The sequence below is a fragment of the Eptesicus fuscus genome, chromosome 9 (genome assembly GCF_027574615.1).
Source record: "Eptesicus fuscus isolate TK198812 chromosome 9, DD_ASM_mEF_20220401, whole genome shotgun sequence".
NCBI lineage: Eukaryota > Metazoa > Chordata > Mammalia > Chiroptera > Vespertilionidae > Eptesicus > Eptesicus fuscus.
The window spans coordinates 31,254,951-31,278,416 of NC_072481.1; the positions used below are offsets into that span (position 1 = coordinate 31,254,951).

The following is a 23,466-nucleotide window of genomic DNA, read 5'->3' on the forward strand; positions in this document are numbered from 1 at the left end:
CCAGGGGCTCAAAAATCTCCCTGCTGTGGGGAACCACTGCATTAGACCGTAAACTGCCCCGGGCTGGGCTGGGTCTCATTCGTGTCTGTATCTCGGGTACCCAGAGCAGGCATGGCCCAGGTTGGCTGTTCAATCAATGTTACCCAAACGAATGGTGACCAATCTCTGGGTAAAGACCCGAGGGTGGGTCTCAGAGCTTAGGGTTCTGGGTTGTGCATGATGTCACGAGGTGGGAGGAGTCTCTTCTTTTCCTCCCTCAAAAAAATACCCATCATCATCTCCTTTTGTACTTACGCTCTCCCAGTGGGGGAGGGGAAACAGAAACACCCAGCAAACTTACCGTGTGGCCTTGAGGAAGCTGCTTCACCTCTCTGAGCCTCAGCTTCCCCACTTATAACATGTGGACTCACAACCTATGCGAGTCCGTAAATGTTGACCGAGTCAACGACGAAGGCCATGCTCCTCTCACAGATTTGTTCTTCGGAGCAATGACTGCTCCAGACCCCGGGGCATCTCCCACCAGGAAACACTCCGGAGCGAGAGGTGAGCCACGTGGCATTTATAGTGAGCATGGCTGGGGCCAGGGCCTCCCCTGCAGAGGGCTGGGGCTCAGGGACATCACTGCTTCAAGGACATCGTCCAGGAGCCCAGGGCCTGCATGATCCAGGAGCGTGGCTGGTGGGACGTGGGCAGGTTCTCGCAGCTGGAGCTCCAGCGGTGCGTGGCGGCCGGGTCACACACCCACAGGTCCCCATGTGGCAGAGGCCAGGAGGTCCGCCAGCAGCTGGCCTGGATGTTGTCCTGGGCTTGGGCCGCACAGATGCACACCGATGCTTCCGGGTCATGTCTCAAGTTTTCCAGAGCTGAGTCATGGGAGGGAAGAGGCCACTTGTTAAGACCAGGTCCTCACATGGGTCTCACGCCTCATCCTTCCTTCTCACTTCCACGCCTTGGCTTAGGCACCCTCGGCTCAGCCTCCCCTCATCTTACCGGTCTCCCAGCTCCTCAAATTGTTTCCACTTCAAAGGCTGAAGCAAAGCGTGCCTCCTCCAGGAAGGCTTCTTGGACTGCCCCAGCCTACCTTCAGCTTTCCCAGTTACAAAAGTAATCTTCCCCCCTTAAGAGTCTGAACTGCTTGCTCTGAACTAAGTGGTTTTGGTCTGGCTTTCTGAGCCTGTTTCCTAGACGATAAGATCCCCTAGGATGGTGATGTCCTGTGTCTTGGTGGCTCCATGGTACCTAACATGTACTCGCATGCATGAAGACTGACAACTGAACTGAGCTGAGGACTCTTGCCTTGGGACCCATCCCTTCCCTTTCCTCTGACCCATTGTGAGCCCACCCTTCTCTCACTGGGCCCTGAATTCTCACCAACACAGGGCACAACTTACCGGCTTTAACTTCATTCAGACGCTCTTCCGTCATTGTGCTATCCATGAAGGGGACCAGGGACCCTTGAGTATAATCCAAGCAAGAGGTCAGCACACCCACCTCCTGACTCTGACCCGCCCCCGTCCCTCCCTCGGACCAGACCTCCTCAGAGCAGCTCTTCCCACTCTTCTGCAGCCCCACAAGTGAGGACACCAAGGCGAACTTCACTTTGACCCTGGGACAGAGTCCGCGAGAGGGGCCCTGGGAGAGGGGGCAGGCGCGAAGGGCGGGGATGGCATCAGGACAGGCAGGATGTGGGCTGTCGCCAATGCTGACGGGCAGCCCCAGGTGGTCCCTGAGTCAGACTGGCCCTAAGTGTCCTCACCTGAGACGTGGGGCGGTGCTGCCTCAGCTGCCCCTTGTTTAGGGAGTTTGAGCCACAATAACATGAAAGATGCTGAGTGCCTGGCGTCCCTTCCAGGCAGGCAGTTGGCAGGGCCCTGGGAGGGGCGGCATGCCTGGCTCCCAAAGTGCCCGCAGGTCCTTGCATGCCTGTACCTCTTGGAAGGCCCTTCCGACACTACAAGCCTCCTAGGATGGGTCATGTCCTGTGTCTCGGTGACTCCATGGTCCTTCTGGCTAATTCCTGTTTGTCCTTGAATATTCAGCTCAACGGAGTTGCCCCCCTAGGAAGTCCTTCCTGCCCCTGCCCCCAAGCTAAGGGAAGCACCTCTCGGGGCTCCCAGAGTCCCTGTGCGTGTCTCTCTCTCTGTATACACCGTGTTGTGTTTCACATGTGATTTACGGATCTCCCGCCAGACCAGGGGTTTCTTCAATCCACTGGGGAGGGGAGGGCTGGGGCCGTTTCTGAGGACCCTAAAGCATGTGCACAGTTGTGTGTGTGTATGCCTTTTCCTAGAGAAAGTGCTCATGACTTTCTTCAGAGTCTCCCGAAAGATTGGTAACCCAGGGGTTGGGACCGCTGCCCACGCTGGGGGCTGCCTGCGGGCAGAGGCAGGCGCTGCTCGGCCTTGTTCCCAGCACAGGCCCTGGCACAGAGGAGACACCCAGGTTTAAGAGTGATTAATTTGAACAAGATTTAGGAAATAATGTCACGCCATGTGAGAAACATCCTGAGGGCTCCCCCAGCCCCGGGCATGGCTCCTCTATCCCATCGCTGATCACTTTACCAGCCCTCCACCATCACCTCCTGTTTCTCTAAACCAGCGGTCGGCAAACCAGCGGTCGGTTTGCCGCTCTGTTGACTAATGAGTTTGCCAACCACTGGACTAGACTAAATGTTACCGTGTAGTTGGAAGCTGTGAGGATTAGGCAATTGCGGCATATTGTGTGCAAAGAGGTAAAGGGTAGTATATGACAGTGGTCGGCAAACTCATTAGTCAACAGAGCGGTTTGCCACCCACTACTCTAAACTAAGCCTAGCGACTGACACAGAGTGGAGGGTCAGCCACCATTTGCTAAATAAGCCACTGAAGGGATTCATGGATGACTGGATGGATGCAAAACTGCAAATGAATTGAGGAAACTCAAGGAAACATCACTTTACAAAGTGGGGGGCTGGGAGCATCATCCTCTCCAAGCCTCTTTGCGGCTGGTCCTTGGTGAAGGGAGCGTGGTTATTTGGGGACCAGGTAGGGCCGTGGTTGGCAAACTGCAGCTCGCGAGCCACATGCGGCTCTTTGGCCCCTTGAGTGTAGCTCTTCCACAAAATACCAAGGCCTGGGCGAGTCTATTTTGAAGAAGTGGCGTTAGAAGAAGTTTAAGTTTAAAAAATTGGGCTCTCTCTCTCACCAAAACCAGTTTGGCTCAGTGGATAGAGCGTTGGCCTACGGACTCAAGGGTCCCAGGTTTGATTCTGGATTCCGGTCAAGGGCATGTACCTTGGTTGCGGGCACATCCCAAGTAGAGGGTGTGCAAGAGGCAGCTGATCTATGTTTCTCTCTCACCGATGTTTCTAACTCTCTATCCCTCTCTCTTCCTCTCTGTAAAAAATCAATAAAATATATATTTTAAAAATTTTTTTTTAAATTAAAAATTTGGCTCTCAAAAGAAATTTCAATCGTTGTACTGTTGATATTTGGCTCTGTTGACTAATGAGTTTGCCGACCACTGGGGTAGGGGAATGGCTGGGAGGAGACATACCCAGCGTGTCAGCAGAAGGGTCCTGTGGAGGATTCTGGGTGAGGGGAATCTGCTGTTTGTTTTCCCCGCAGAGGCAGAGGTCGGGATTGTGGGAAACAGGAGAATGATGGTGACTAACACTGAGTGAGCACCTTGACGAGCCAGGCTTCACATTAAAAAGAAAAGTTCTCCTCCACCTGAAACAGGAGTTGAGCCCCAACTCACAGATGAGAAAACTGAGCTCAGAAAGGGGATCAAGGAGCTGAGATTTGACTTCCCTGTCCCACTGTGCCGCGTGGCCCTCCTGCTGGGCCTGACCCAGGCGGGCAGCAGCAGCTCTGCTGGGTACAGGCGCCAAGGCGGTGGCCTGCACAAGGACCCAGGCTGAATGCAGCCTGTGGCCCTCTTCCAGGCACTGATCTTAGAGGAGAGAAGACTTTTCTAATTTGCACCGTGACCATCTGCTGGCCAGCCCTCAAACCCAAGGAAGGGTGCCTACGGGGCTGGCAGCTTCCTCCCAAGGGTGGAAGCAAACTGGAGACTGTGCAGAGCCCCGGGAGCCAGGGCAGGTTACCTATGAACAGGACCGAGGACTTCCGGAGGGAGGCGCGGGGGTTCTTGGAGTACTCCAGGCTCTGGCTGAGGAATGTGGAGGCACTGTCTCGGTGGGTGTTCACCTGCGACAAGAGAACCCCGAGAGCGCTGAGCCCTCACACGGACTCTGTCAGGCAGCCAAGCCCTGGCCCTCTGCCTCCTGAGTATCCCTGCCTGAGCCCCCAGAGGCCAGCCTCTTCTTCTCTTAGCTGGTTACACAATCACTTCAGTTTCTCCTCTTCCGACCCCTCCCTCCCTCTACAGCTGGGAGGAAAGTTCTAAAATGCAAGTCCAGCCGGAGGTGAGAATGCACGTGGCACGCGAGGGACGTGATCGATAAGGAGACAGGTCTGACCAGGGTGAAGGGTTCAATTGCAGAGCAGTTGGGAATAAACTGGAGAGTGAGGAGGGTCTTAAAAGCCCTTGAAAACTAGACAGGAACAGGGCTTACGTATGCATTAGAAAATAGGCAGCCAGCTTCCATGCGTGATAGGGCAAAGGCAAATCAGTGTTTGGGGCAAAATAGTCTGACAGAGGTGTTCAGGATGAGTCTGGTCAAGTGGAAACTGGGGGCAGGCATCCTGCTAAGAGGCTGTTGCGGGAGATGAAGAGAAGTCTGATCTGATCACTCCTCTGTGGACAATCCGCACATCAGGGAACAAACTCCTGGGCCTGGCGTGCAAAGCCTTCACGATCAAGTTCCTTCTCGGCCTCAACTTCCACCACTGCCTCCACCCGCCTTCACCCTGTGCTCCAGGCCCAGGAGGTCGCCAGCTCTCCCCAGGTCTGTGCCTGGTACCAGCAATGGCTCCTGATCTCAGTGCCCTTCCCTCTCTTCCTCATCTGATGAATTCCCTCCTGTGCCTTGAGGCTCAGCTCAGAAGCCACCTCCTGCCTGAAGCTTCCTCAACCCTCAGGCAGAGCCGATCCCACCCCCCTTGATGTTTCTGCAGCATCTTGCACACTTTGTCACAGCACTTTGACCTTGTGCTGTAGTTATTGATACCTGTTTCTCCCCTCGATCTGAGCTCCCCAAAGAGAGGGAGCCATCTCACTCAACTCAGCACCCTGGGCAGGACTTGGCAGGATGCCGGTACCCAGAAAGTGTAGGATGGATGGATGAATGAGTGCGTGAATGAATGAACTGATGAATTGGTTACCACCCCTTCTAAAGCTAAGACTGGAACTTGACCTTCACATGAGCAAAGCTGTTGCCACTTGGAGCCCAAAGAAGAGACTGAGAATCCTGGGGGTCTAACACAGAGATTGCAAGCTGGCAGCCCACAGGCCACAGTGGCCAGCCAAGCAGTGACCAGCACAGGGTTTTAAGCAAGCTAAATTAATTGCTCATTAATGTCTTACAAAAATCTGGGTTTCTGGCTTTTCTTGTGAAACCAGAGGCCTGGCAAGAGTGGCTGCACAGTGAGCTGGAGCACCCACGCAGGCTCTCAGCGGGGCCGGGCCTCCAGGCTGCCGCAGGCCCGACCACTGCCCGTCACTCATGATCAGCATCTGCCCATCACTGGTCCCGGCAGGGATCTGGATTGGTGCCCTGGCCAAACACTCCCTCCAGGCCTTTCTCTCTCTGAACGATGATGGTAATAATATTAGACACTGGATTGAGGAGATTCTGAGCATTATTGATAATGGTGGTTGTTGAGCCCTTTTCTCGATTCTAGTAACCATCTGTACATAGTTGTTAGGTTGGTATGGGCGATGTTGGCATGCTCTGTCCAGCTCTCCCTTTGGGTATGAAAAATGTATTCCCCCAGCTTTGGGCATTGCCTTGGCTGGAGAAAACCGCTGATCCAAGGTCACGTCCTTTCCCAGGGTGGCTGGCCTCCAGAGACAGGTGCACTCAGAGGGGTGAAGACCTTACCCATGGCCCCAATCTGAGAATCTCACATAGTGTTGGCTGAGGCCTCCCCTGAACTACACTGAGGCTTGACTCTCTGTCACTCCTGCTCTTTGCCTTCCCTTCCACAGGTGTTGACCCCAAGGGTCCTCCCTCATACCATAAACCCCCGGCATGCTCATCTGTGTCTTAGAGTCTGCATCCGGGGAACCCTGCCCATGACAACAGGGAAGGTAAAGGGGACTGGATGGCAAAGCTTCCTAGGTGTCATGCGGAGGAACCGGGCTGTGTCCTGCAATGCGGCACTTCACTACCTTAGGGGGTTCTCAGGTGCTACCTAGAAAGGGGATCTGCAGTCACATAAGTCTGGGAAACCATACATTAAACAACCGTGAAACATGTCCGTAGCACAGAACATCTCCAAGACTTTAATGAGCTGATGGCACTGCAAATACCCGAGAGGAAGATGGCAGTGTGGTATTTCCCAAACTTATTTGAGAACTTCTCTTCTCCCCGGTAGGGCAGGTCTCACAGAGCTGTGTCCCAGACAGTACACCCGGGAATCTCGGTTGTAAACAGGAGCCAAGGAGGCCCTTCCAGAAGATAAAGACATGCGTGTTTTAACCAGACCACCCTGCTGGCCTGGGTGGGGAACAGATTGCAGAAGATGGGGTTAAAGGCTGGGAGACCCACTGGGTGGCTGGACCCATGTCCCAGCAGAGGGACATCCACAACTGAACTAAAAGCAAGGACTGCGGATGGGGAGGGAAAAACAGACTCAGGGGTATTCCGGTTACTTAAGATTGATCCCACGTGGAAGGTGAGGGAGATGACGGAGTCTAGGATGATCCTAGGGATCTAGAGGGACCGAGCAGAAGTGAAATGGAGAGGCCAGGAGAGGGATGCTGAGCTTGCCGTGCATGGGGCTCAGCCGGAGGCGTCTGGCAGGCCACTGGAAAGCGAACACTAGGAGTGAGGAGACACGTCAGAGACGGAGATGGACATGCAGGAGCCAGCGACTCATGGGTGGCAGTGGAATCGCCAGTCAGGATGTGTAAAGAAAGAAGAGAAAAGGAAAGAGTTGCCCACGTCCAACATACTCATAAGGAACCACGGTAGTGTCGGAAGCACTCACAAGGTAGCTGCAAATTTTGGTCACCGCCTGCTGCTGGCTGTCCCAGGGCTTCCGGCTGTAAGCTCTTTTTGGCAATTCCCAAGCCATGAAGCAAGAGCAGCGGAACAGGGTCTTCACGCATAACTGGGGGCCAACAGGAAGAGGATGTCAGAGCCGCGGCATCCCGGGACAGCCAGAAAACGTCCCGGGAGAGAGTTGTGTGAAACTGGATTTTGGAAAACCAGTTCCCGTCTGAACTGTACAAGTAGGCTGGTTGTTTGGAAGAGGAATCCCGACAGGGGTGCGTTTGGAAAAGGGACTCCCCACGGTATGTGGTCGGTGGTTCTGGATCCGTTTCCACAGAGGGAGACGCGCCCGCCCGCAGGGCCTGCGCACTCACCTGGCCCACCTTGGTGTTGCCCTCTTGCATGGTCAGCAGCAGGGGCACCAGGGTGCTGACCAGCTGCTCCTCCATGGCAGGCGTGCAGGGTGACCGCAGCTTCTGGACCACCTTGCCGTACAGGTTGATGCAGGAGGAGCGCACGTCCTCGCGTGACTGGGACAGACGCGGAGGCTCAGGCGCGTCCCCTCCTCCCAGGAGGCTGCCTGGGCCTCTGAGCCCCACATGGAGGCACCGTGACCTTCCTTCCACTCATTCCGAGTGGCCCTCCAGGCGCAGGAGACAGAGACTAGCAGAGGCCGCCCGGTGGGGCTGACCTGGGGCTGGCCTTCCCCTGACCGGAGCCTAGATCCGGAGCTCCGCCTGCTCTTCCCAGCCAGGGCTCCTGCTCACCTCAACGGTGCCTAAGTGCCAAGTAGGAAAATGCCCCCCCTCTGCCAGAACCGATAAAAATGCACCCCCTGTAGGTGCACCAATAGCAATGAAGCCAGCCTCTGTGAGCGCTCCCTCTGTGAGAGCCAATTAGAAAAGGACCTTTCTCTATGCAAACCTATTGCAAAAGGACTGTGTTGGAATGACCTGGCCCTGCCCAGGTCCTGCGGGCCGTGGGGGTATTGCAGCCCGCAGGGCAGTAAAGAACTGCCCTCTATATGCCGACCCCCACCCCTCCCACCCCCCACCCCCCACCCCTCACCCCCCACCCCTGTGGGGTTCCTTACGTCACTGAAGTGTGGCAGCAGGATCTGCAGCAACTCCACGTAGACCGAGCTGTCATTCAGCTTCCGGTCCTGCCCCTTGAAGATGGTCTTGAGGTTGTGGCCCGCCTCCATCACCAGCAGCCCGTCCACGCTCTTCAGGCCCTTCACCATGGAGGGCAGGAGGGCCTGCACCTTGGCGGTCTGTGGGGCAGGAGCACTGGGGTGGGGCTCCTTCCTGGGCTAACGGGTAGGAGACCCAGCCTCTGATTCACGGAGAAGAACTTGGTGGAGCAAGCCCTGCTTCCAGGCTTTGCCATGCCAGCCCACCTTCCCCCACCACTACCACCACCTGGATGCCCTCCCTCAAGCTCTGCTCTCCCTGAAGCCCTCTTTGGCCTTGCTGACTCCTTCCGGGCCTGGACCCCTGAGGCCCTTTGCTCTCTGCCCCCTTCCTTGTGTTCTTGGTTAGCTTTGTGAATCTACATCCTGTCACTTCATCCCGCTGCATACATCCTGAGCTGCCACAGTGAGCGGTAGGAAAAAACAAAGCACTTTAAAAAATGCTGCTGATTCCCCAACAAGCCTGGCCTTGGTTTCCTAATCTGTAAAACCGGAGTAATTACCGCCATGCCCAGCCCCTCTTACACACACTGCCTTGAAGATCATTGTGAAAAGTCTGGATTAGAAACTATTTCAGAAAGAATAAAGCATGCAGGGAATTATTAAGAGCCACCCATGTTACTGATGGGCAGCTGGTTTTATAGACGGGACAGAAACGGGCTCTGATTCCAGCACTGGCATCCGAGAGCTAATGGCCAGCTCCATCCTCCCTCCAGCCCTGAGCCGGGCCGGGCCGGGTTCTCCTCTGCCCTCGGCTCACCTTCTCAGTCTTGCGGGCCAGGATGACCAGGCCTCGGATGGACAGCACCTTCATGATGGGGTTGTGGTGGTTCAGGCCTTCCGCCATCCGCCCCAAAGAGTACTCCTCGGGGATGCGCCGCACCTGCTCCATCTGGAAGAGCTGAGGGAGGGTGGCCATTACTCCCCGCGTGCCCACGCACCAAGGATCCGCTGAGAGCAGGGCAGAGTCAAATGTGTATTTGCGTCTCCAATCTGGTGCCCAGTGCACAGACATACCCAGCAAAGGATGCTGGTTGCCTGGGGCACTAGGGAAGGCTGAGCAGAGTGGAATGGTGAAGGAGTGGAGAGAGGAGGTGAGAAGGGAGGGAAGAGGGGCTCATCATATTCAAGAGAAATCATGCTCACAAAAAAACTATACATGTTAAGCTCAATTTGCACAGGAGAAAATGTGACCTGAGGCCTAGGCCCAGGGGAGGCCTGGGAGCAGCGCCCACCGGCACCCAGTGCCCGGTTGGTACCTCCACGAAGAAGGCAGTGGCCGTGATCTTGTGCTTCTCATCGCCTCGCTCCAGAAGCGGGATGAGCAGGTAGAGGATGCGGCACCGCTCCTGGCAGGAGTACTGCACCATGGCCCTGGGGTTGGGGGGCAGAGGGGCAGTCCCTCAGGCTCTCCAGCCCCAGGGAGACCGGCTGGTGGGGGTCTGGCCATGACCCTCGAAACTATGGACAAGACCAGGTCCCCTGGGTTCGGTGCTCCCAAGATTTCCCACCTGGACAGCATCTCAGAGGCCATCTAGGCTAGCTACTTAGTTTTACAGGTGGGGAAACTGAGGCTTTGAGTGGGAAAGTGACTTGCCCAATAGCACAGGGAAAATCAGTAAGACAGACAGGCTCAGGACTCCCGACTGCACAGGACCAGTTCAGGAGGAGGAGACAGCAGGAGAGAGTGTGAGGGCCTGCCCACTGAGCCCCAGGCAGCAGCCTGATGCGTGCCCATACGGATCCTCACCACGAAGCTTCGAGGATTACCATCACATCCCCGTTTTCACAGATAAGGAGACAGAGGCTCAGGGTCACAGCGCTGGGGAAATGGCAGGGCTGGAGCCCCAACCCAGGGCTCTCCACTCCAGCTGTCTTGTTTATTGTACCAAGTCAGTGCTTCTCAAAGTGGGGCCCCTGGATCAGCAGGATCAGCATCCCGGGAAATGCACATTCTCGGGCCCCACCCCAATGGACTGAATCAGAAACTCTGGGGGTGGGGCCCAGCACTCAGCGTTTCAGCAAGCCCTGTGAATGCCTGTGAGGCTCGCTCAAGTCCGAGGACCACTGCTCTACGCTCCATTCACCAGTGAGTCAGAGAGTGTGGCCGCTGCAGAGTCTGGAGTGAGGCTGCCTGGGTTCAAATCCTGGCCCCACCATTGGCTGTGTGACCTGAGCAGGTCACCTAGCTTCTCTGTGACTCGGTTTCCTCCTGGGTAACACTGGGATAATAATAGTGCTATTTCATCAGCCACAGTGAGAATTAAAGGGAATAACCCACATACACACAGACAGCCCTTTGCATGCCGACTTGAGCATAATAAGTGCTCAATAAATGTGTTGTGTCCTGAGACCCAGGGAGAGCACCACCCTGGGCGCGTGGTACAGGGTTGAGGGACAGGCTGTTCCTGCAGGGGTCACATCATTGACATCCAGGGGCCCTCTCCTGACCCCAGGGGAGGCGGTGTGTGGTGGCAGGGACGAGCCCTGGTCTGGGTCAGCAGGTCGTTTCCCAGCTCTGCCACTTCCTGGCTGTGTGACTCTGGGTACATACCTGTCCCTCTCTGGCACCCTCCTCTGCATCAGTCATTCCTGCCTCACCAGTCCGCAGAAGGGTAGTGAAAGCTCACCTGTGTTGAGCTCTTACCATATGCCGGGTGCCGTTCCAAGTCCTTTATTTAACCCTCCCCCCAAATCTTGGTGTGGGTCCTGTTATTATTTCCATACTAAAGAAGGGAAACGGAGACCCAGGGAAGTCACAGCTGGGAATGGCAAGGGGGGTTCAGACGCCGGCAACCCAACTCCAAGGCCACACTCCGAACTACTTGACGGCCCCATCCTTTCTGCCTGCGTGTGGGAAGGAATCATAGCAGTGAGACACGGGGCTTCCTGAACCTCAGTGCTCTGCGCTGCCGGGCACTGTGGCAGCCACGCTGCCTCCGCAGAGCGTGTGCCGTCCCTCACATACGTGTCGTCTACCCGCGAGGCAGACGAGGCTCTCCTGGTTTTAGAGAAGAGGTGGTGGGCTGAGGGGTTGGTTTGCCAGAGAGACGCAAACCCACGTCTGTCCGTCTGAAGGAGCCGCGGTCTCGCCCCTCCCTCGGACCCCTGCCCGGGCCCTGGCCTCACCTGGCCAGCAGGGACACGCCGCGGTGGTGGTTCTCCGCCTGCCCCAGGAGCTCCCAGCCGCCCTGGTCATCCAGAAAGGTGGCCTCGTATGAGCAGCCCATCTTCAGCAGCAGGGTTTTCACCACTTTGACCACCCAGCTGCCAAGACAAGGGGGCTGAGACCTCGTGGCGCCCCGCTCCCAGCACGCTGGGCCGCCCTCCGCCCAGGCCTCTTCCCCGGGCAGCTCCCATTGTAGCCAGGTTGCGCTCGATCCCCAGTAGGGGACGTGCAGGATGCAGCTGATCAATGATGCTCTCTCATCATTGATGTTTCTATCTCTCTCTCCCGCTTCCTCTCTGAAACCAATACAAATATATATATTTTTTAAATGAGCAGCTGTATATGTAATGATCTCCAATATATAGCATATGCTAAAAGCAGAAAATGTACACCTGTGTGAGGGTCACAGCCCCATTGGTGTAAAACTAGAGAAATAAACTTATGAGCTTATCTTTGCACACACACCTCTGGGAGGGCAAGGAAGAACTCTGTCCTCCTGGGGAGGGTCACTGGGTGAGGGGGAAAGGAAGCTCACTTTTAATGTCTTTGGAGATGTTTACTATGTGCATATATTACCTATTCTGATTAATAATGTAAAATCCGATGGTTGGGTCTTGGATACAAACCTAATGCTGATAATACCCCTGGGGAGAGAGGAGAATGGCACGGTGAGCCCCGGGGGCGGGCCGGTTCTCCTGGGGCCCAGCACTGAGCAGAGTCTGACACACGGACAGGTGCTGGACAGATGACTGGCTTTCACCAAAGTGTGCTTCTGTTCTCTCTTCTAGCCCCACAGCTAATTGCTATGGGTCGGCGCCCTAAAGACCTTCACAAGGGCCCTGGCTGCGTGGCCCTCCCCGAGCCAGAGACGGCAGGAGCCTACCGCACGGGTTCGAAGACGGAGGGCTGTGCGTTCTTCTTGGCGTCCCTGCGGGCAGGCTGGGAAGGCGGGCGGCGAGGCAGGTTGAGGCCGATGTGGTAATGGACCTGAATGAGCAGGGCCAGGAGCAGCTGGGGGTAGATGCGCCTCACGCGGCCCAGGCAGCTGCTCACCGACAGGAGCTCGCACAGGCCGCTGGCTGCCTGAGGGCAGAGGGGAGGCTGATGGGACGTCCCGCCCATTGCCTCGGCATCCCCGGCAGGGGATGCTCCCCTTCTCTAGGTCACACCTGGATCTTTGCTCTACTGGGGCCCAGCCTGGGAAAACCCAGGTCCCCTCCGTGCCCCGCCCGGCTCCCGGCTCTCTGGGTGAGCCCTGCACCAGAGCAACAACAAAGGCCTGCAGCTTGATGTTCACACCCCTGGAAGCTCCTGGGGGAGGGATCCCACCCCATCTCCTGGGAGGTGGAGTGTCCATGGCTCGCACTGTGAGGAGACAAGCTAGATGGGGGACGGGACCTGCCCAAGGTCACCCCCTTGTGGGCAGAGCTGGGTCTTGAGCCCAGGGTTTGAGATAAGGCTGTAGCTGCCCTGCCTCTTCCTCTTTGTAACACAGGCACACAGACCGCGAGGGGCACCAGCTGACCCTTGACTTTGGGCCGTTAAACTGCCCCGCTGCCTCCCCGTACAGCCAGCAGCCAAAACAAACCCCAGCCTCGAGCAGAGTCAGGGAGGACCAGTCCTGGACTCTCTCACCCCAAACCCACCTGCCTCACCCTCCTGCCCCCCCACCAGCCCTCCCAAGTCCCGGAAACTCGGCTTTGTTGGCGTTTGGCCCAGCAGGCTCCCAAGGACCCAATTTGCACTCACCTCCCAACTTCACCTACCAGTCCTCTCCGGTCCTGGCCTGGGCCCACCCCTCACACTCTGCCCACCAAGTCCTCTCTAACTTGCAGGACCAGGGGCGGTGGGAGGGGGCGGTGATGGGCTGGGGTCCTGAGACCTGATGGCTCATTCTGGTTCCACCACTCCCTGCCTCTCTTCGGGCCTCAGATTCACCCTCCATAAAGTGAGGTTATGGTCCTCTTCCAGCCAGCTCACAGGCGTGGTGGGAATTGAATGGAGGAGAAGGGAGAATGCTTTCTAAAGAAATGGTTGAAATCTGTGCCACCAAAACGCAGGGCTTGTTCCCATGGAAATAAAAGCCATAATGTGGGCTGGATGAGAACAATGAGTGGCACTTATCTGTAATCCGCAGCTTAAGAAACCCCTTCACCTACACTACCTCGCTCTTCTTAACAGGTGAGACAGACAGGCAGGAGTTAGTACTACCCATTTTACAGATGTAAATATGAAGGATAAAGAGGGGGAAGTGACTGACCAAGGTTATACAGACAGGCAGTGGCAGAGCTAAGACGAGCCTCCTGGCCTCAAAGCCTTTACACTTTGCAGCAGCCCGAAAACCAATGAGTGTGTTTAAACAAAGCAGCTTGTGGTGTAGAGAAAAGTCGCTAGTGATGCGCCACAGGGCTCTGCTCTTGGCTTCTTCTTGCTCAAATGGTTTATCAATACCACAATATAAAAATTAGTCCAGCCCGGCCCGTGTGGCGCAGGGGTTGAACGTCGACCCATACACCAAGAGGTCACCGGTTCGATTCCCGGTCAGGGCACATGCGGGCTCGAGCCCCAGGAGGGGGCTAGCAGGAAGCAGCCAGTCGATGTTTCTATCTTTCTCTCCCTCTCCCTTCCTCTCTCTCTAATAAAAAATCAATAAAGATATATATATTTTTAAATTAGTCCAGGCTATCTCTACCATGCTGGTTGAACCAGAAGCATGAATGACCGACTGAAGAGTAGACGAACACACACTGACGGGAGGAGGAGTGGATAAACGCCCAGGGCAGGGAAGGCACGGGTGCTGGTGCTTGTTCACAGAACTCAGCGCTGGGGGAGAGGCAGAGAGATCAGGGGTGAAGCACAGGGTTGGAGGGAGGAGATCTGGGTGTGGGTCCTGGCACCACTGCTCCCCGCCTGTGTGACCTTGGGAAGACACGGACTGCACTGCTGAGCGGGAGTACCTTCCTCTGCAAAGAGCAATGCCACCCACTCCTCCATTCCCCACACCTTTGTCTGTTTGCTTTCCTCCATCAGAATGTCCTGCTCTCTGCTGTATGCCCAGAGCTTATGAGTGTGCATGGCACATAGTAGGTGCTCAATAACTATTTGTTGAATATATCAGTTCAAAAAATGTGTCATGTCTACTGTGTGCCAGGTGTATGTCAGACATTGGAGATATCATGGTGAGCAAAACAGGCTCAGTTATCCGTCTTCATGCACCTCACAGATTAATCGAATGACCCCTTCCAACTACTGTCAAATCACAACTGGGGTAAATTCTCCCAAGATAAAGCATGTGATGCAAAGTATAATATGCACAGGTTTTATCTTGTCAGGGAGATCGGGGAGGGCTGCCCTGAGGAGGTGATGCTTGAGTTGAGAGCTGAGGGAATGGATAGAAGTTAGCTCGGTGGAGAGTAGTCTAGGCAGAGGAAACAACACGTGCCAAGGCCCTGTGACAGGAGATAGCATAGCATGTATGACATTCTGGTCAGGACCAGTGAGGCTGGAGCAAGCAAGAGGAGCGTGGAGCGTGGCAGGCAGTGAGGGGTGGGGCCTGCAGCACGGGTGGGTAGGAGCACTGGGTTACTCTCCCGGGCAATGGGACGCCATTGAGGAGGCTGAGAAGAGCAGGTGCGCATTCCTCAGAGACTTTTTGGCTGCAGTCCAGATTGCAGGGGCGGGAGCGGGAGCAGGGAGTGGGCAGGGGTATTCCCCCGCTGCCTTAGACCAGGGCAGCGGTGACAGAGGCAGAGAGAAGCTGTCTCTCGAGCCAGCGACCTTCCTGCAGTCAGAGCCCCTTCCCTCTGTGTTCCTACGGCTGAGCGCTGAGCCTGGCAGCAAGAAGAGCATGAAATGTTTTGTGTCACCAAATGAAGGAATGAGTTGTTTAGTCTTCACAGCCACCTGCGAGACAGATACTCTGCTTTGCATTTATAGATGCAGAGACGGAGCCTCAGAGAGGTACAGTGACCTGCTCAGGCCACACAAAAGTAACATAGCAACGCCGGTTCCCAGACGCAGGTCTGCCATCCCCGGTCATTTCCTGTTCACTACCCCGGGATGCTGATGGGACTGTGAGTGGCACTACCATTGTCATCAGTGGGTCATAACCAAGAGCCCAGAGGCAGAGGATTGCCCAAGGCCACACAACTAGCTGCCAGCAGAGCAGGGCACGAGAAGCCGAGAAGAGAAGCCGGGTGTGGTAAGCCCAGCAGGGGCGGGAGGGGCAGGGGCAGGGGCAGGCAGGCAGGCAGGTCTCACCGCTAGGGGCACGATGGAGGCCCTGCCCTTCTTGGTGACAGGCCTCTCCTTCAGGCTGGTCAGGAGCAGGTCCAGGAGTTCTCGGACATCACAGCTGGGCTTGCCCAGTATCAGCTGCCTCCACATCTCTGCTCCATTGCTGGGAGGTCAGGGGTGGGATATTTAGTGAGGACCAGGGCAGGGCACCCACCCGGCCTTCCAATGGTATCCATGAGCACGCCAGCAACTTTCTGGAACGATCCAGAAAACACTCCCTGTGAAGCAGGGGCTAATAGTGATAGAAAACCTGATTTCTTAGATATTATGCCAGGTGCTTTACATACAAGTTTTTACTCCAGCACATACTGAGGGTCTGCTGTCTGCCAGGCACTAAGCAAATTTCTGGGGCTACAGGTGTGAACAAGATATTAAGCCATGCAAAGTCACTGGGTTCTCAAAATGACCTCAGGGTGGGTTGCTATTCCCATTTCACAGATGCAGAGTTGAGGCTCAGAGAGGTGGCATCACCAGTCCAAGGCTACCCAGCGAAGGAGCTGTATTGTCATGAAGTGACCAGGTCTGATGTCTCCAAAGCCTTTGGGGCCTGGAGCCTGCATTTGCCACATCAGGAGCCCCCACTCCTGTCCTTTAGGAGGCAGTCCACCAGGCAGGGGACAGGAAGGCATCTGTGCAGGCGGCTCCAGCCTGTGGACACGCCTCTCCTGGGGACTTGAAAGCACTGAGAGGCCAGTGCTTCTGCGTGAGGTTGAAACTTCCATTAACTTTCCAGCTCTGTTGCCCTGGAAACCTGATAAACACAGTATGTCAACTATGTTGCTAGGCAAAAATGGTAAAAAATTACCGTTGCTTATGGTAAAAATGACCCAATTGGTAAATTGCATCTGGGCTGGGAGGAACTGTAAATTAACTATAAGAACCGATGGGGACGCCGGAGCGTTGAGCTTCCTGGGGTGCAGGGACTCTTGTGACTGGATCTGTCCCTGTGGGGACCCTGGAAGCAAAGTCTATGAGTTATTTGTTGTAAGAAATACTAGCTCCTGCGAGGCCAGAGACATGTAAGCCAGGGCAGCTCCTGCTCCTTTCACCTGAGAGGCCCAGGAGACCAACTCTTGGACCCAAGGCCAAGAGGAAAGTGAGGAAAGGGAAGCATCTGGGGCACAAAATTTAAGGAGTCCCTCACTCTCGGGCTCATACAAGTGCAGGCCTGGCACCCGAGAGCCAGGGCCTCCTTAAACGTTGTTCCAGCTGTCCGGTGGCTTCAGGGGCTGCTGCATGGTTTCCTGCAAAGAGGAGCCCCTGACACTGCCCCTCCGACTAGGATATCCTGAGCGACTCTAAGTCAAGTGTGGCCCTGGTGGCCTCGTGAGTCCGAACGTGCAGTGGCTCCAGAAGAAAACCCTCTGGCGGGCAGTGCAGTCCGAAGGGCACACTCCTCGCAGGTGGGAGCGCAGCCTTTGGTTTCTAAGAATGACGCCAACTCTTATTTAGAAGCACGCCCCATTTGCATAGCTCCCACAATTCTTTTACATTCATTCTCAACCAAACAGCGTAAGGTGTGGGCCACTGCTGGAAGCCGCCCATTGTCCTCTGATTGAGACATTGGTAGCTGCCGCAACTTCCACCTGTCAATCTTATGTAAATCCTTGCTGATTGGCTATTACTGGCTATGGGTGGATCCCAAACCTTAATAAAAGGGATAGCAAGGCCGGAGCAGTGTGTAGTCCTCCCCCTAGAGGTGGGCTGCCGCCTGGCCCCCAATATCACCAAATTAATATTTTTCTAGTCTCTTTCATTTGTGTGCGGCCTCCTCCAGAACCCGAACCCTGAACCTGAACCCTGAACCACGCGAGACGTGAAAAGGGTTCCCGCAGGCCACCCACTTTCTGCCTTGCTTTAGCCATTCCAAGGTGTGGGGGCATTTCCTGGGCTGAGTGGCTGGGGCAGTCTGACTGGTGTCTCCTGCCTACAAGCTCACATCTGGCCCCAGTCCTCTCTGCCCATCAGGCCACCTACTCCCTGGAGGCGGAGAGCCTGGACCGTCCTCCTGCACAGGCCTGGAACCTGGCAGGGACTCAGCACAGCTGGCTGCATTACTTGTCACGACCGCTCATGTGGAATGGGAACGCAGGGATTACTTCCTCCTTTTGCCTGTGGGGGAAAACTAAGCCCGGAGAGGACAGCAGGGTACCAAGACCACACAGCGGCTAGAGGCTGAGTCAGGACGGTCTCCCAGCCTTCCTTTCTATGGCGCCATTAAAGAGCTCTGGGCTCGGAGCTGGTCAGATCTGAGTTTAGGTCCTCATTCTGGTGCTGGCTCAGAAACTTCCTGGCTGGCTGGCTGGCATGGCTCGGTGGTTGAGCATCAACCTATGGTTCGATTCCCAGTCGGGGCATATGGCTGGTTTATGGGCTCAATCCCCAGTAGGCAGTATGCAGGAGGCAGCTGATCAATGATTCTCTCTCATCATTGATGTTCCTCTCTCTCTCTCTCTCTCTCTCTTTCTCTCTCTCTCTCTCTTTTTTTTTTTAAATATATTTTATTGATTTTTCACAGAGAGGAAGGGAGAGGGATAGAGAGTTAGAAACATCGATGAGAGAGAAACATCGCTCAGCTGCCTCCTGCACACCCCCTACCGGGGATGTGCCCACAACCAAGGTACATGCCCTTGACCAGAATCGAACCTGGGACCTTTCAGTCCGAAGGCGGACGCTCTATCCACTGAGCCAAACAGGTCCTGGCTGTCTCTCTCTCTCTCTCTGTCTCTCTCCCTTCTTTTCTGAAATCAATAAAAATAAAAAACTTCCCCTGAGCCTCAGTCTCCTGGTCTGTAGAATGGGGTTATTGCACTATTAATGCTGAGCAAAGTCAGCTAGCAGTGCTTGGGAAGTGCTTACTGGTTGTCATAGCACCACAGGTCACAGAGGAGGGGCCATCTGGAAGGGCAAGGGGCTCCTCTGGGTAGAAGGAGAGTCTCAGACGGAGGTGTGGGGAGGGGGAAAGCTGCTTTGACCCTCTGAGATGTGGTGGCTGACAAGCCCCCCTTACTTGGTACCTGTCCAGTGGGAGGGGGCACATGAGCAGGGCCACGACGACCTCGGTCATGAACGAGCTGGCCAGGAGAGAGATGGGCAGCAGGGCCACCTCGCGGGCCCGGGGCTCCTGGATGTGGCTCAGCTGCATGTAGATGGCCTGCATGATTTCTGGGATCTGGAGCACAGTGGCGGGCGCCGTGAGCAGGGGGAGGCCCGTGGGAAGCAAAGGGAGGCGTGGGGGCAGGGAGAGGGAGGAGGAGAGGAGTGACAGGGGAGAGGGGCACACAGAGAGAAATGGGGAGGGCAGATGCCTGCTCCTTCCCTGAAAGTGAGCCGCTTTGTCTTCACTGCCCACCTCCACCCCACACCGCATGGGTGAGGTTTTTCTCGCCCCAAGTTGGGAGCACCTAGAACTCAGCCACCACCAGCCCTCTCTGCCTGAGGGATGAGCGGGCCCTGTGGGGTCTCCCCGCCCAGCCCCTGCTCCCAGGGCCTTACCACCTCCAGCGCCCTGTGCCGGTACCACTCCAGCACTGAGCTGAGCGTCACCTCCGAGGCCAGCTGCATCATCTCCCCCGAGTCTCTGCCCCGGGCCTCCGCCTCCGAGCCGCCGGTCAGCCCTTCCAGGGCGGCTAGCAGCAGGTCCTTGACCTGCTGGGGCCCCAGGAAGTCTCCGAACTCCTGAAACAGAGGCGCAGAGATGCAGGCGCACGTGGACAGCCCCGAATGAGCTGTACCCAGCTGCATAAATGCGCCAGACAGGCCGAGGTCAGCAGGGAGGAGCCGCAAAACAGGGGCGACGTGACCCATAGGCTGTGGCTCAGGCCAGAGGGGTCACGGGCACTCAGCGTGGCCCACGTGGTCGGGGCAGGCTTCCTGGAAAGGGGACTTGAACCTGGAAAGATGGGAGGGGTGGGGAAGGCATCGGGCATGGGCGCGGCCCTTCTCCCGCATCCCCGGGAAGGCCCAGCAGAGGCCAGCCAGCAGTACCGCGATGACACGCAGAATGTTCTGGCACGGGCTGGCAGGGTTGTAGGGCCCCAGGAACCGCTTGTTGCTCTCATACAGTTCCTTCTTGTTGGTCTCCCTCTTATCTCTGGTCCCTGCAAGAAGAGGGCCTTCTCAGTGAGGCCCGACCACCACGCCTTTAAAACGTTGTGTTGAACATACATGGAGGCAGTGCATACATCATAGGCACCCAACTTAATGCATTTTCAGATGCTCAACCTGGCCATGGAACTGGGCCTAGCCCGAGAAACAGAACCCGATCAGCACCCAGAAGCCCCTCTTGTGCCCTTTCCGGTCCGCTCTCCCCTCGGCACCCGGGAGCCACGGTTCTGCCTTCACCCACAGAGTGGACATCCTTGCTGTTGGACTTGTATGAATGGCCTCATATGTTACCCTTGATGTCTGCCTTTCACGACATCATGGGCGAGATTCATTGGCACCACGGCAAGCAGCATTGCCTCATTCATCTCAGTGCTGCATGGTTCCCATGGTATGAATCTACTACAATGTATGTATCTGTTCCGGTTCTGAGGGACCTTTGGGTTGTTTCCAGCTATCATGCATCGTGCTGCTATGAACATTCCAGTATGCCTAGTCCATGCCTTTTGGTGAATAAACGTACACATTTGTTAGGTGGGTGGCTAGGAGAGAAATTGCTATGTGTTGGGGCAGGCATAGGTTCAACGTGAGGGGACACTGACAGTTCTCCACGGCGGGGACCATGTGCTCCCACCCGCAGTGCACGAGCGTTCCAGTGGCTTCGCGTCTCACCAGCATGTGTATTGCCTGTATGTTTCATTTTTGCCATTCTGGTGGGTGTGTGGCAATACCTCTTTTAATTGGCAATCGCCCTACCCCTGGCATTCCCAACCCCCTCTTTTCTGCCCTTTTTTCTTTAGGATTTATCATCATCTAACTTACTATATGCACTACTTTTTTATTTTATTGTCTCCTGACAACAAGGAGGCAAGCTCAACAGGGAGGATTCTTTAATTCATTAATTTTATATTTGTCTTCACTGCTGTGTCCCAGGGCCTAGAATAGTCTCTGGCACACGATGGCTCTGTTTTTTCTATTGAAGGAAACACACTTCCGGTGCATGTTCTGAGCCCTTACTGTGGCCTGGCCTGGGTCCTACCTGGATCCCCCAGCATAGGCAAGACATGGGCATAAGAAAGGTCCGTCAGGGTGGAGTGGCCACATGGACCAAGTGTGTGGGTTGTATGTAAAGGGAAGGAGCTTGAGACCTAGAATCAGGCACACGCAGGTTCATATCCTAGCTTGGCTGCTTCCTACAGGGGGGAGGGGCCTGGACAAACCACTTGGCTCCTGGAGAATCTAACAGAGTGGGTTTGGCCTCAGGTTGCCAGATAAAATACAGGATACCCAGTTAAATGTGAATTTCAGGTAAACAAATAATTTTTAGTGAAAGTGTATCTCAAATATATATTCAATCAAATTATTCATTGTTTATCTGAAACTCACAGCTAAGTGGGTGTCCTACCCTTTCATTTGCTAACTCTAGCCATGTGTACTAACTTGGTCTATGCTATTCCTGCCCCTAAGGCTGATGGTGAACATGACTTAGACCACTTTCACCCATCACTCAGGAGGTCTGAGTGGTTCCTGGGCAGCAGGGGACATCGCCCAGGTGCCAAATCTTTGTCCCAAATGCTAGAGGTCAAGAAAAGCAAGGACGCCAGACAGATCCCAAAAGGCTGAAACTGATCATCCTTGTAGGCGTGGGGAAAACAAAACTATTTGACAAATGTCTGTGTGTGGCACTGAGCTGGTCTCCTACATATATGATCTTGTTTGAGCTCTCAAAAATCTTGTGCATTATATCCTATTGCACCCTTTTTTACGGATGAGGAAACCTAGGCCTAGACGAGAGAAGTACTTGCCTACGGTCACACAGCTAGGAAGGGCTAGAGCTGATCTTGTACCTAGGTTACTCCGCCTCCGGAGCCAGGGAAGTTTAAACCATATGCCCAGGTCCCTTGGTTTGGGGCAATGTTGGGACTATGGCGAAAAGAAGGATGCCAGGAACAGGTGATACTGTGCCATCGGGGCACCTGTGCCAGCCCACACCGCATCTCTAGCTCCCTGAAGCTGAATCCAGGGATGTTCTCCACCAACAGGTTTGAACCACTCCCAATTCTAAGATAGAGTCTGTTTTCTGTTCGTTCAATAAATAGTCACTAAGCACCCACCATGTGCCGGCCCTTGGGGATTCAGTGGTGAACCAGACACAGCCTTGCCCTGCCCTCAAATGGGGATATAGTCTAGTGGGAAAGACAGACCAGGAAACAAGATATTAGGGCTATCATGCCTGGGTATATATGGTTCCATGGGAACGTGAAAACGAGTCACCAATTAAACTTGGGAGGATGAGGAAAAGCCGAGATAGAAGGAATGCTTAAATCAAAATAGGTTTGTTTGTCGCCTTTGTCCCCTGGTCCTGTGGGGCCTGTGTTTGTGCCTCTGCAGACCCCATCAGACCCTTTGCTGGTCTCCACGATCTCCCACCAGTGCCTCGTAGCTAAAGCTCCAGGCGAGTCCCTGGCCAGGTGCCTGCGCAGAAGCCTGGCTTCGGAGGTGCTCCAGGCTTACGTTTCTGGAGCTCCAGGATGGTGTAGAGGATGGCGATGCCATCCAAAGCCTCCCGGCCAATGTCCTCCTCAGGATCCCCGATGCGAAGGATGAGTCTCCCCAGCAGAAGCCCCAGCGCAGGGAATCCCGAAGACATCTGTTTGCGTTGTAATCTTAGGGACTGAGTCTGATAGGTTCAATAATGCTATACAGCAAATGGTGAACGGAGCTGGAATACCTGTCCCCGAGAGCAGAGCCCTCTGAGGGTGGTAAGGGTCACCTGGGAATCTCTGGACAGATGCACAGGCACCCTCAGAGCTGGGAAGACTCTCCCCAGAAGGGGCCCCCCCGCCTCCCAGGGGACACTCACAAAGAAAGGCAGGGTGAGAAGCGTATGGTTCAACAAAGAGACATTGCTGTTCACAGCGCGTGCTCGTTCATGGGCCTTTCCGGAGTTCATCCAGGGCCCCAGGGGCTGTGAGGACAAGGGCAAGACCCAGAGCTACAGGCCGGCTGCCAGCCTCCATTGACCAGCTTCTGGGGAGGGCAGAAAGACCACTCCCGCCCTAGCCTCAGTGGATAGAGCATTGGCCTGAGGACCAAAGGGTCCCAGGTTCGATTCCGGTCAAGGGCACATACTGCGGTTGCAGACTCCTTCCCGGCCCAGGCCCTGGTTGGGGCACATTCAGGAAGCAACCAATTGATGGGTTTCTCTCACATTGATAGTTCTCTCTCTCTTTCCCTCTCTCTTCCACTCTCTCTAAAAATCAATGGAAAAATAGCCTCAAGTGAGGATTAAAAAAAAAGAAAAAGACCACTCCCCACAGTTCTTCTCCTCTTCTTAAAGCTTACGGACTCATGGGTTCAGAAGCTGAGAATGAGGCTGGAAGACCAATGAGGAGAGAGATGAAAGATGGAGAGTCATGAGGATGAAAGAGAAAGACAGGGGCAATAATAGAGGCAGCAAAGGTATGGGGGCGGCTGCAGCAGGAGTATGAGAGACGGGGAGAGGGTGGAGGGGCAGGAGTCTGGGATGGGCTGTAAAAGACAGGGAGGCAGAACATGGGCACAAGATGACATCCGGAAGTCAAATCACTCCTTCTGGATCTA

At 55.2% G+C, this 23,466-nt stretch overlaps 1 protein-coding gene across 2 annotated transcripts in view; it reads right to left on the minus strand.

The window, feature by feature from the left end:
- Positions 1-538: 538 nt before the first annotated feature.
- Positions 539-23,466, minus strand: part of MROH7 (maestro heat like repeat family member 7) — a 39,774-nt gene continuing 16,846 nt past the window's right edge. For both annotated transcript variants that reach the window (XM_028142082.2, XM_008139272.3), the window contains exons 9-24: positions 22,727-22,831; positions 22,378-22,513; positions 19,747-19,859; positions 19,255-19,437; positions 18,777-18,931; positions 15,724-15,862; positions 12,347-12,546; positions 11,424-11,561; positions 9,554-9,668; positions 9,055-9,195; positions 8,196-8,375; positions 7,477-7,632; positions 7,098-7,220; positions 4,088-4,190; positions 1,392-1,454; positions 539-863 (exon numbers count right to left, since the gene is read on the minus strand). In XM_028142082.2, coding sequence (XP_027997883.2) covers positions 619-863; positions 1,392-1,454; positions 4,088-4,190; positions 7,098-7,220; positions 7,477-7,632; positions 8,196-8,375; positions 9,055-9,195; positions 9,554-9,668; positions 11,424-11,561; positions 12,347-12,546; positions 15,724-15,862; positions 18,777-18,931; positions 19,255-19,437; positions 19,747-19,859; positions 22,378-22,513; positions 22,727-22,831 — 2,295 coding nt within the window. In that variant the 3' untranslated portion in view covers positions 539-618. The remainder of the gene's footprint in view (positions 864-1,391; positions 1,455-4,087; positions 4,191-7,097; positions 7,221-7,476; positions 7,633-8,195; positions 8,376-9,054; positions 9,196-9,553; positions 9,669-11,423; positions 11,562-12,346; positions 12,547-15,723; positions 15,863-18,776; positions 18,932-19,254; positions 19,438-19,746; positions 19,860-22,377; positions 22,514-22,726; positions 22,832-23,466) is intronic.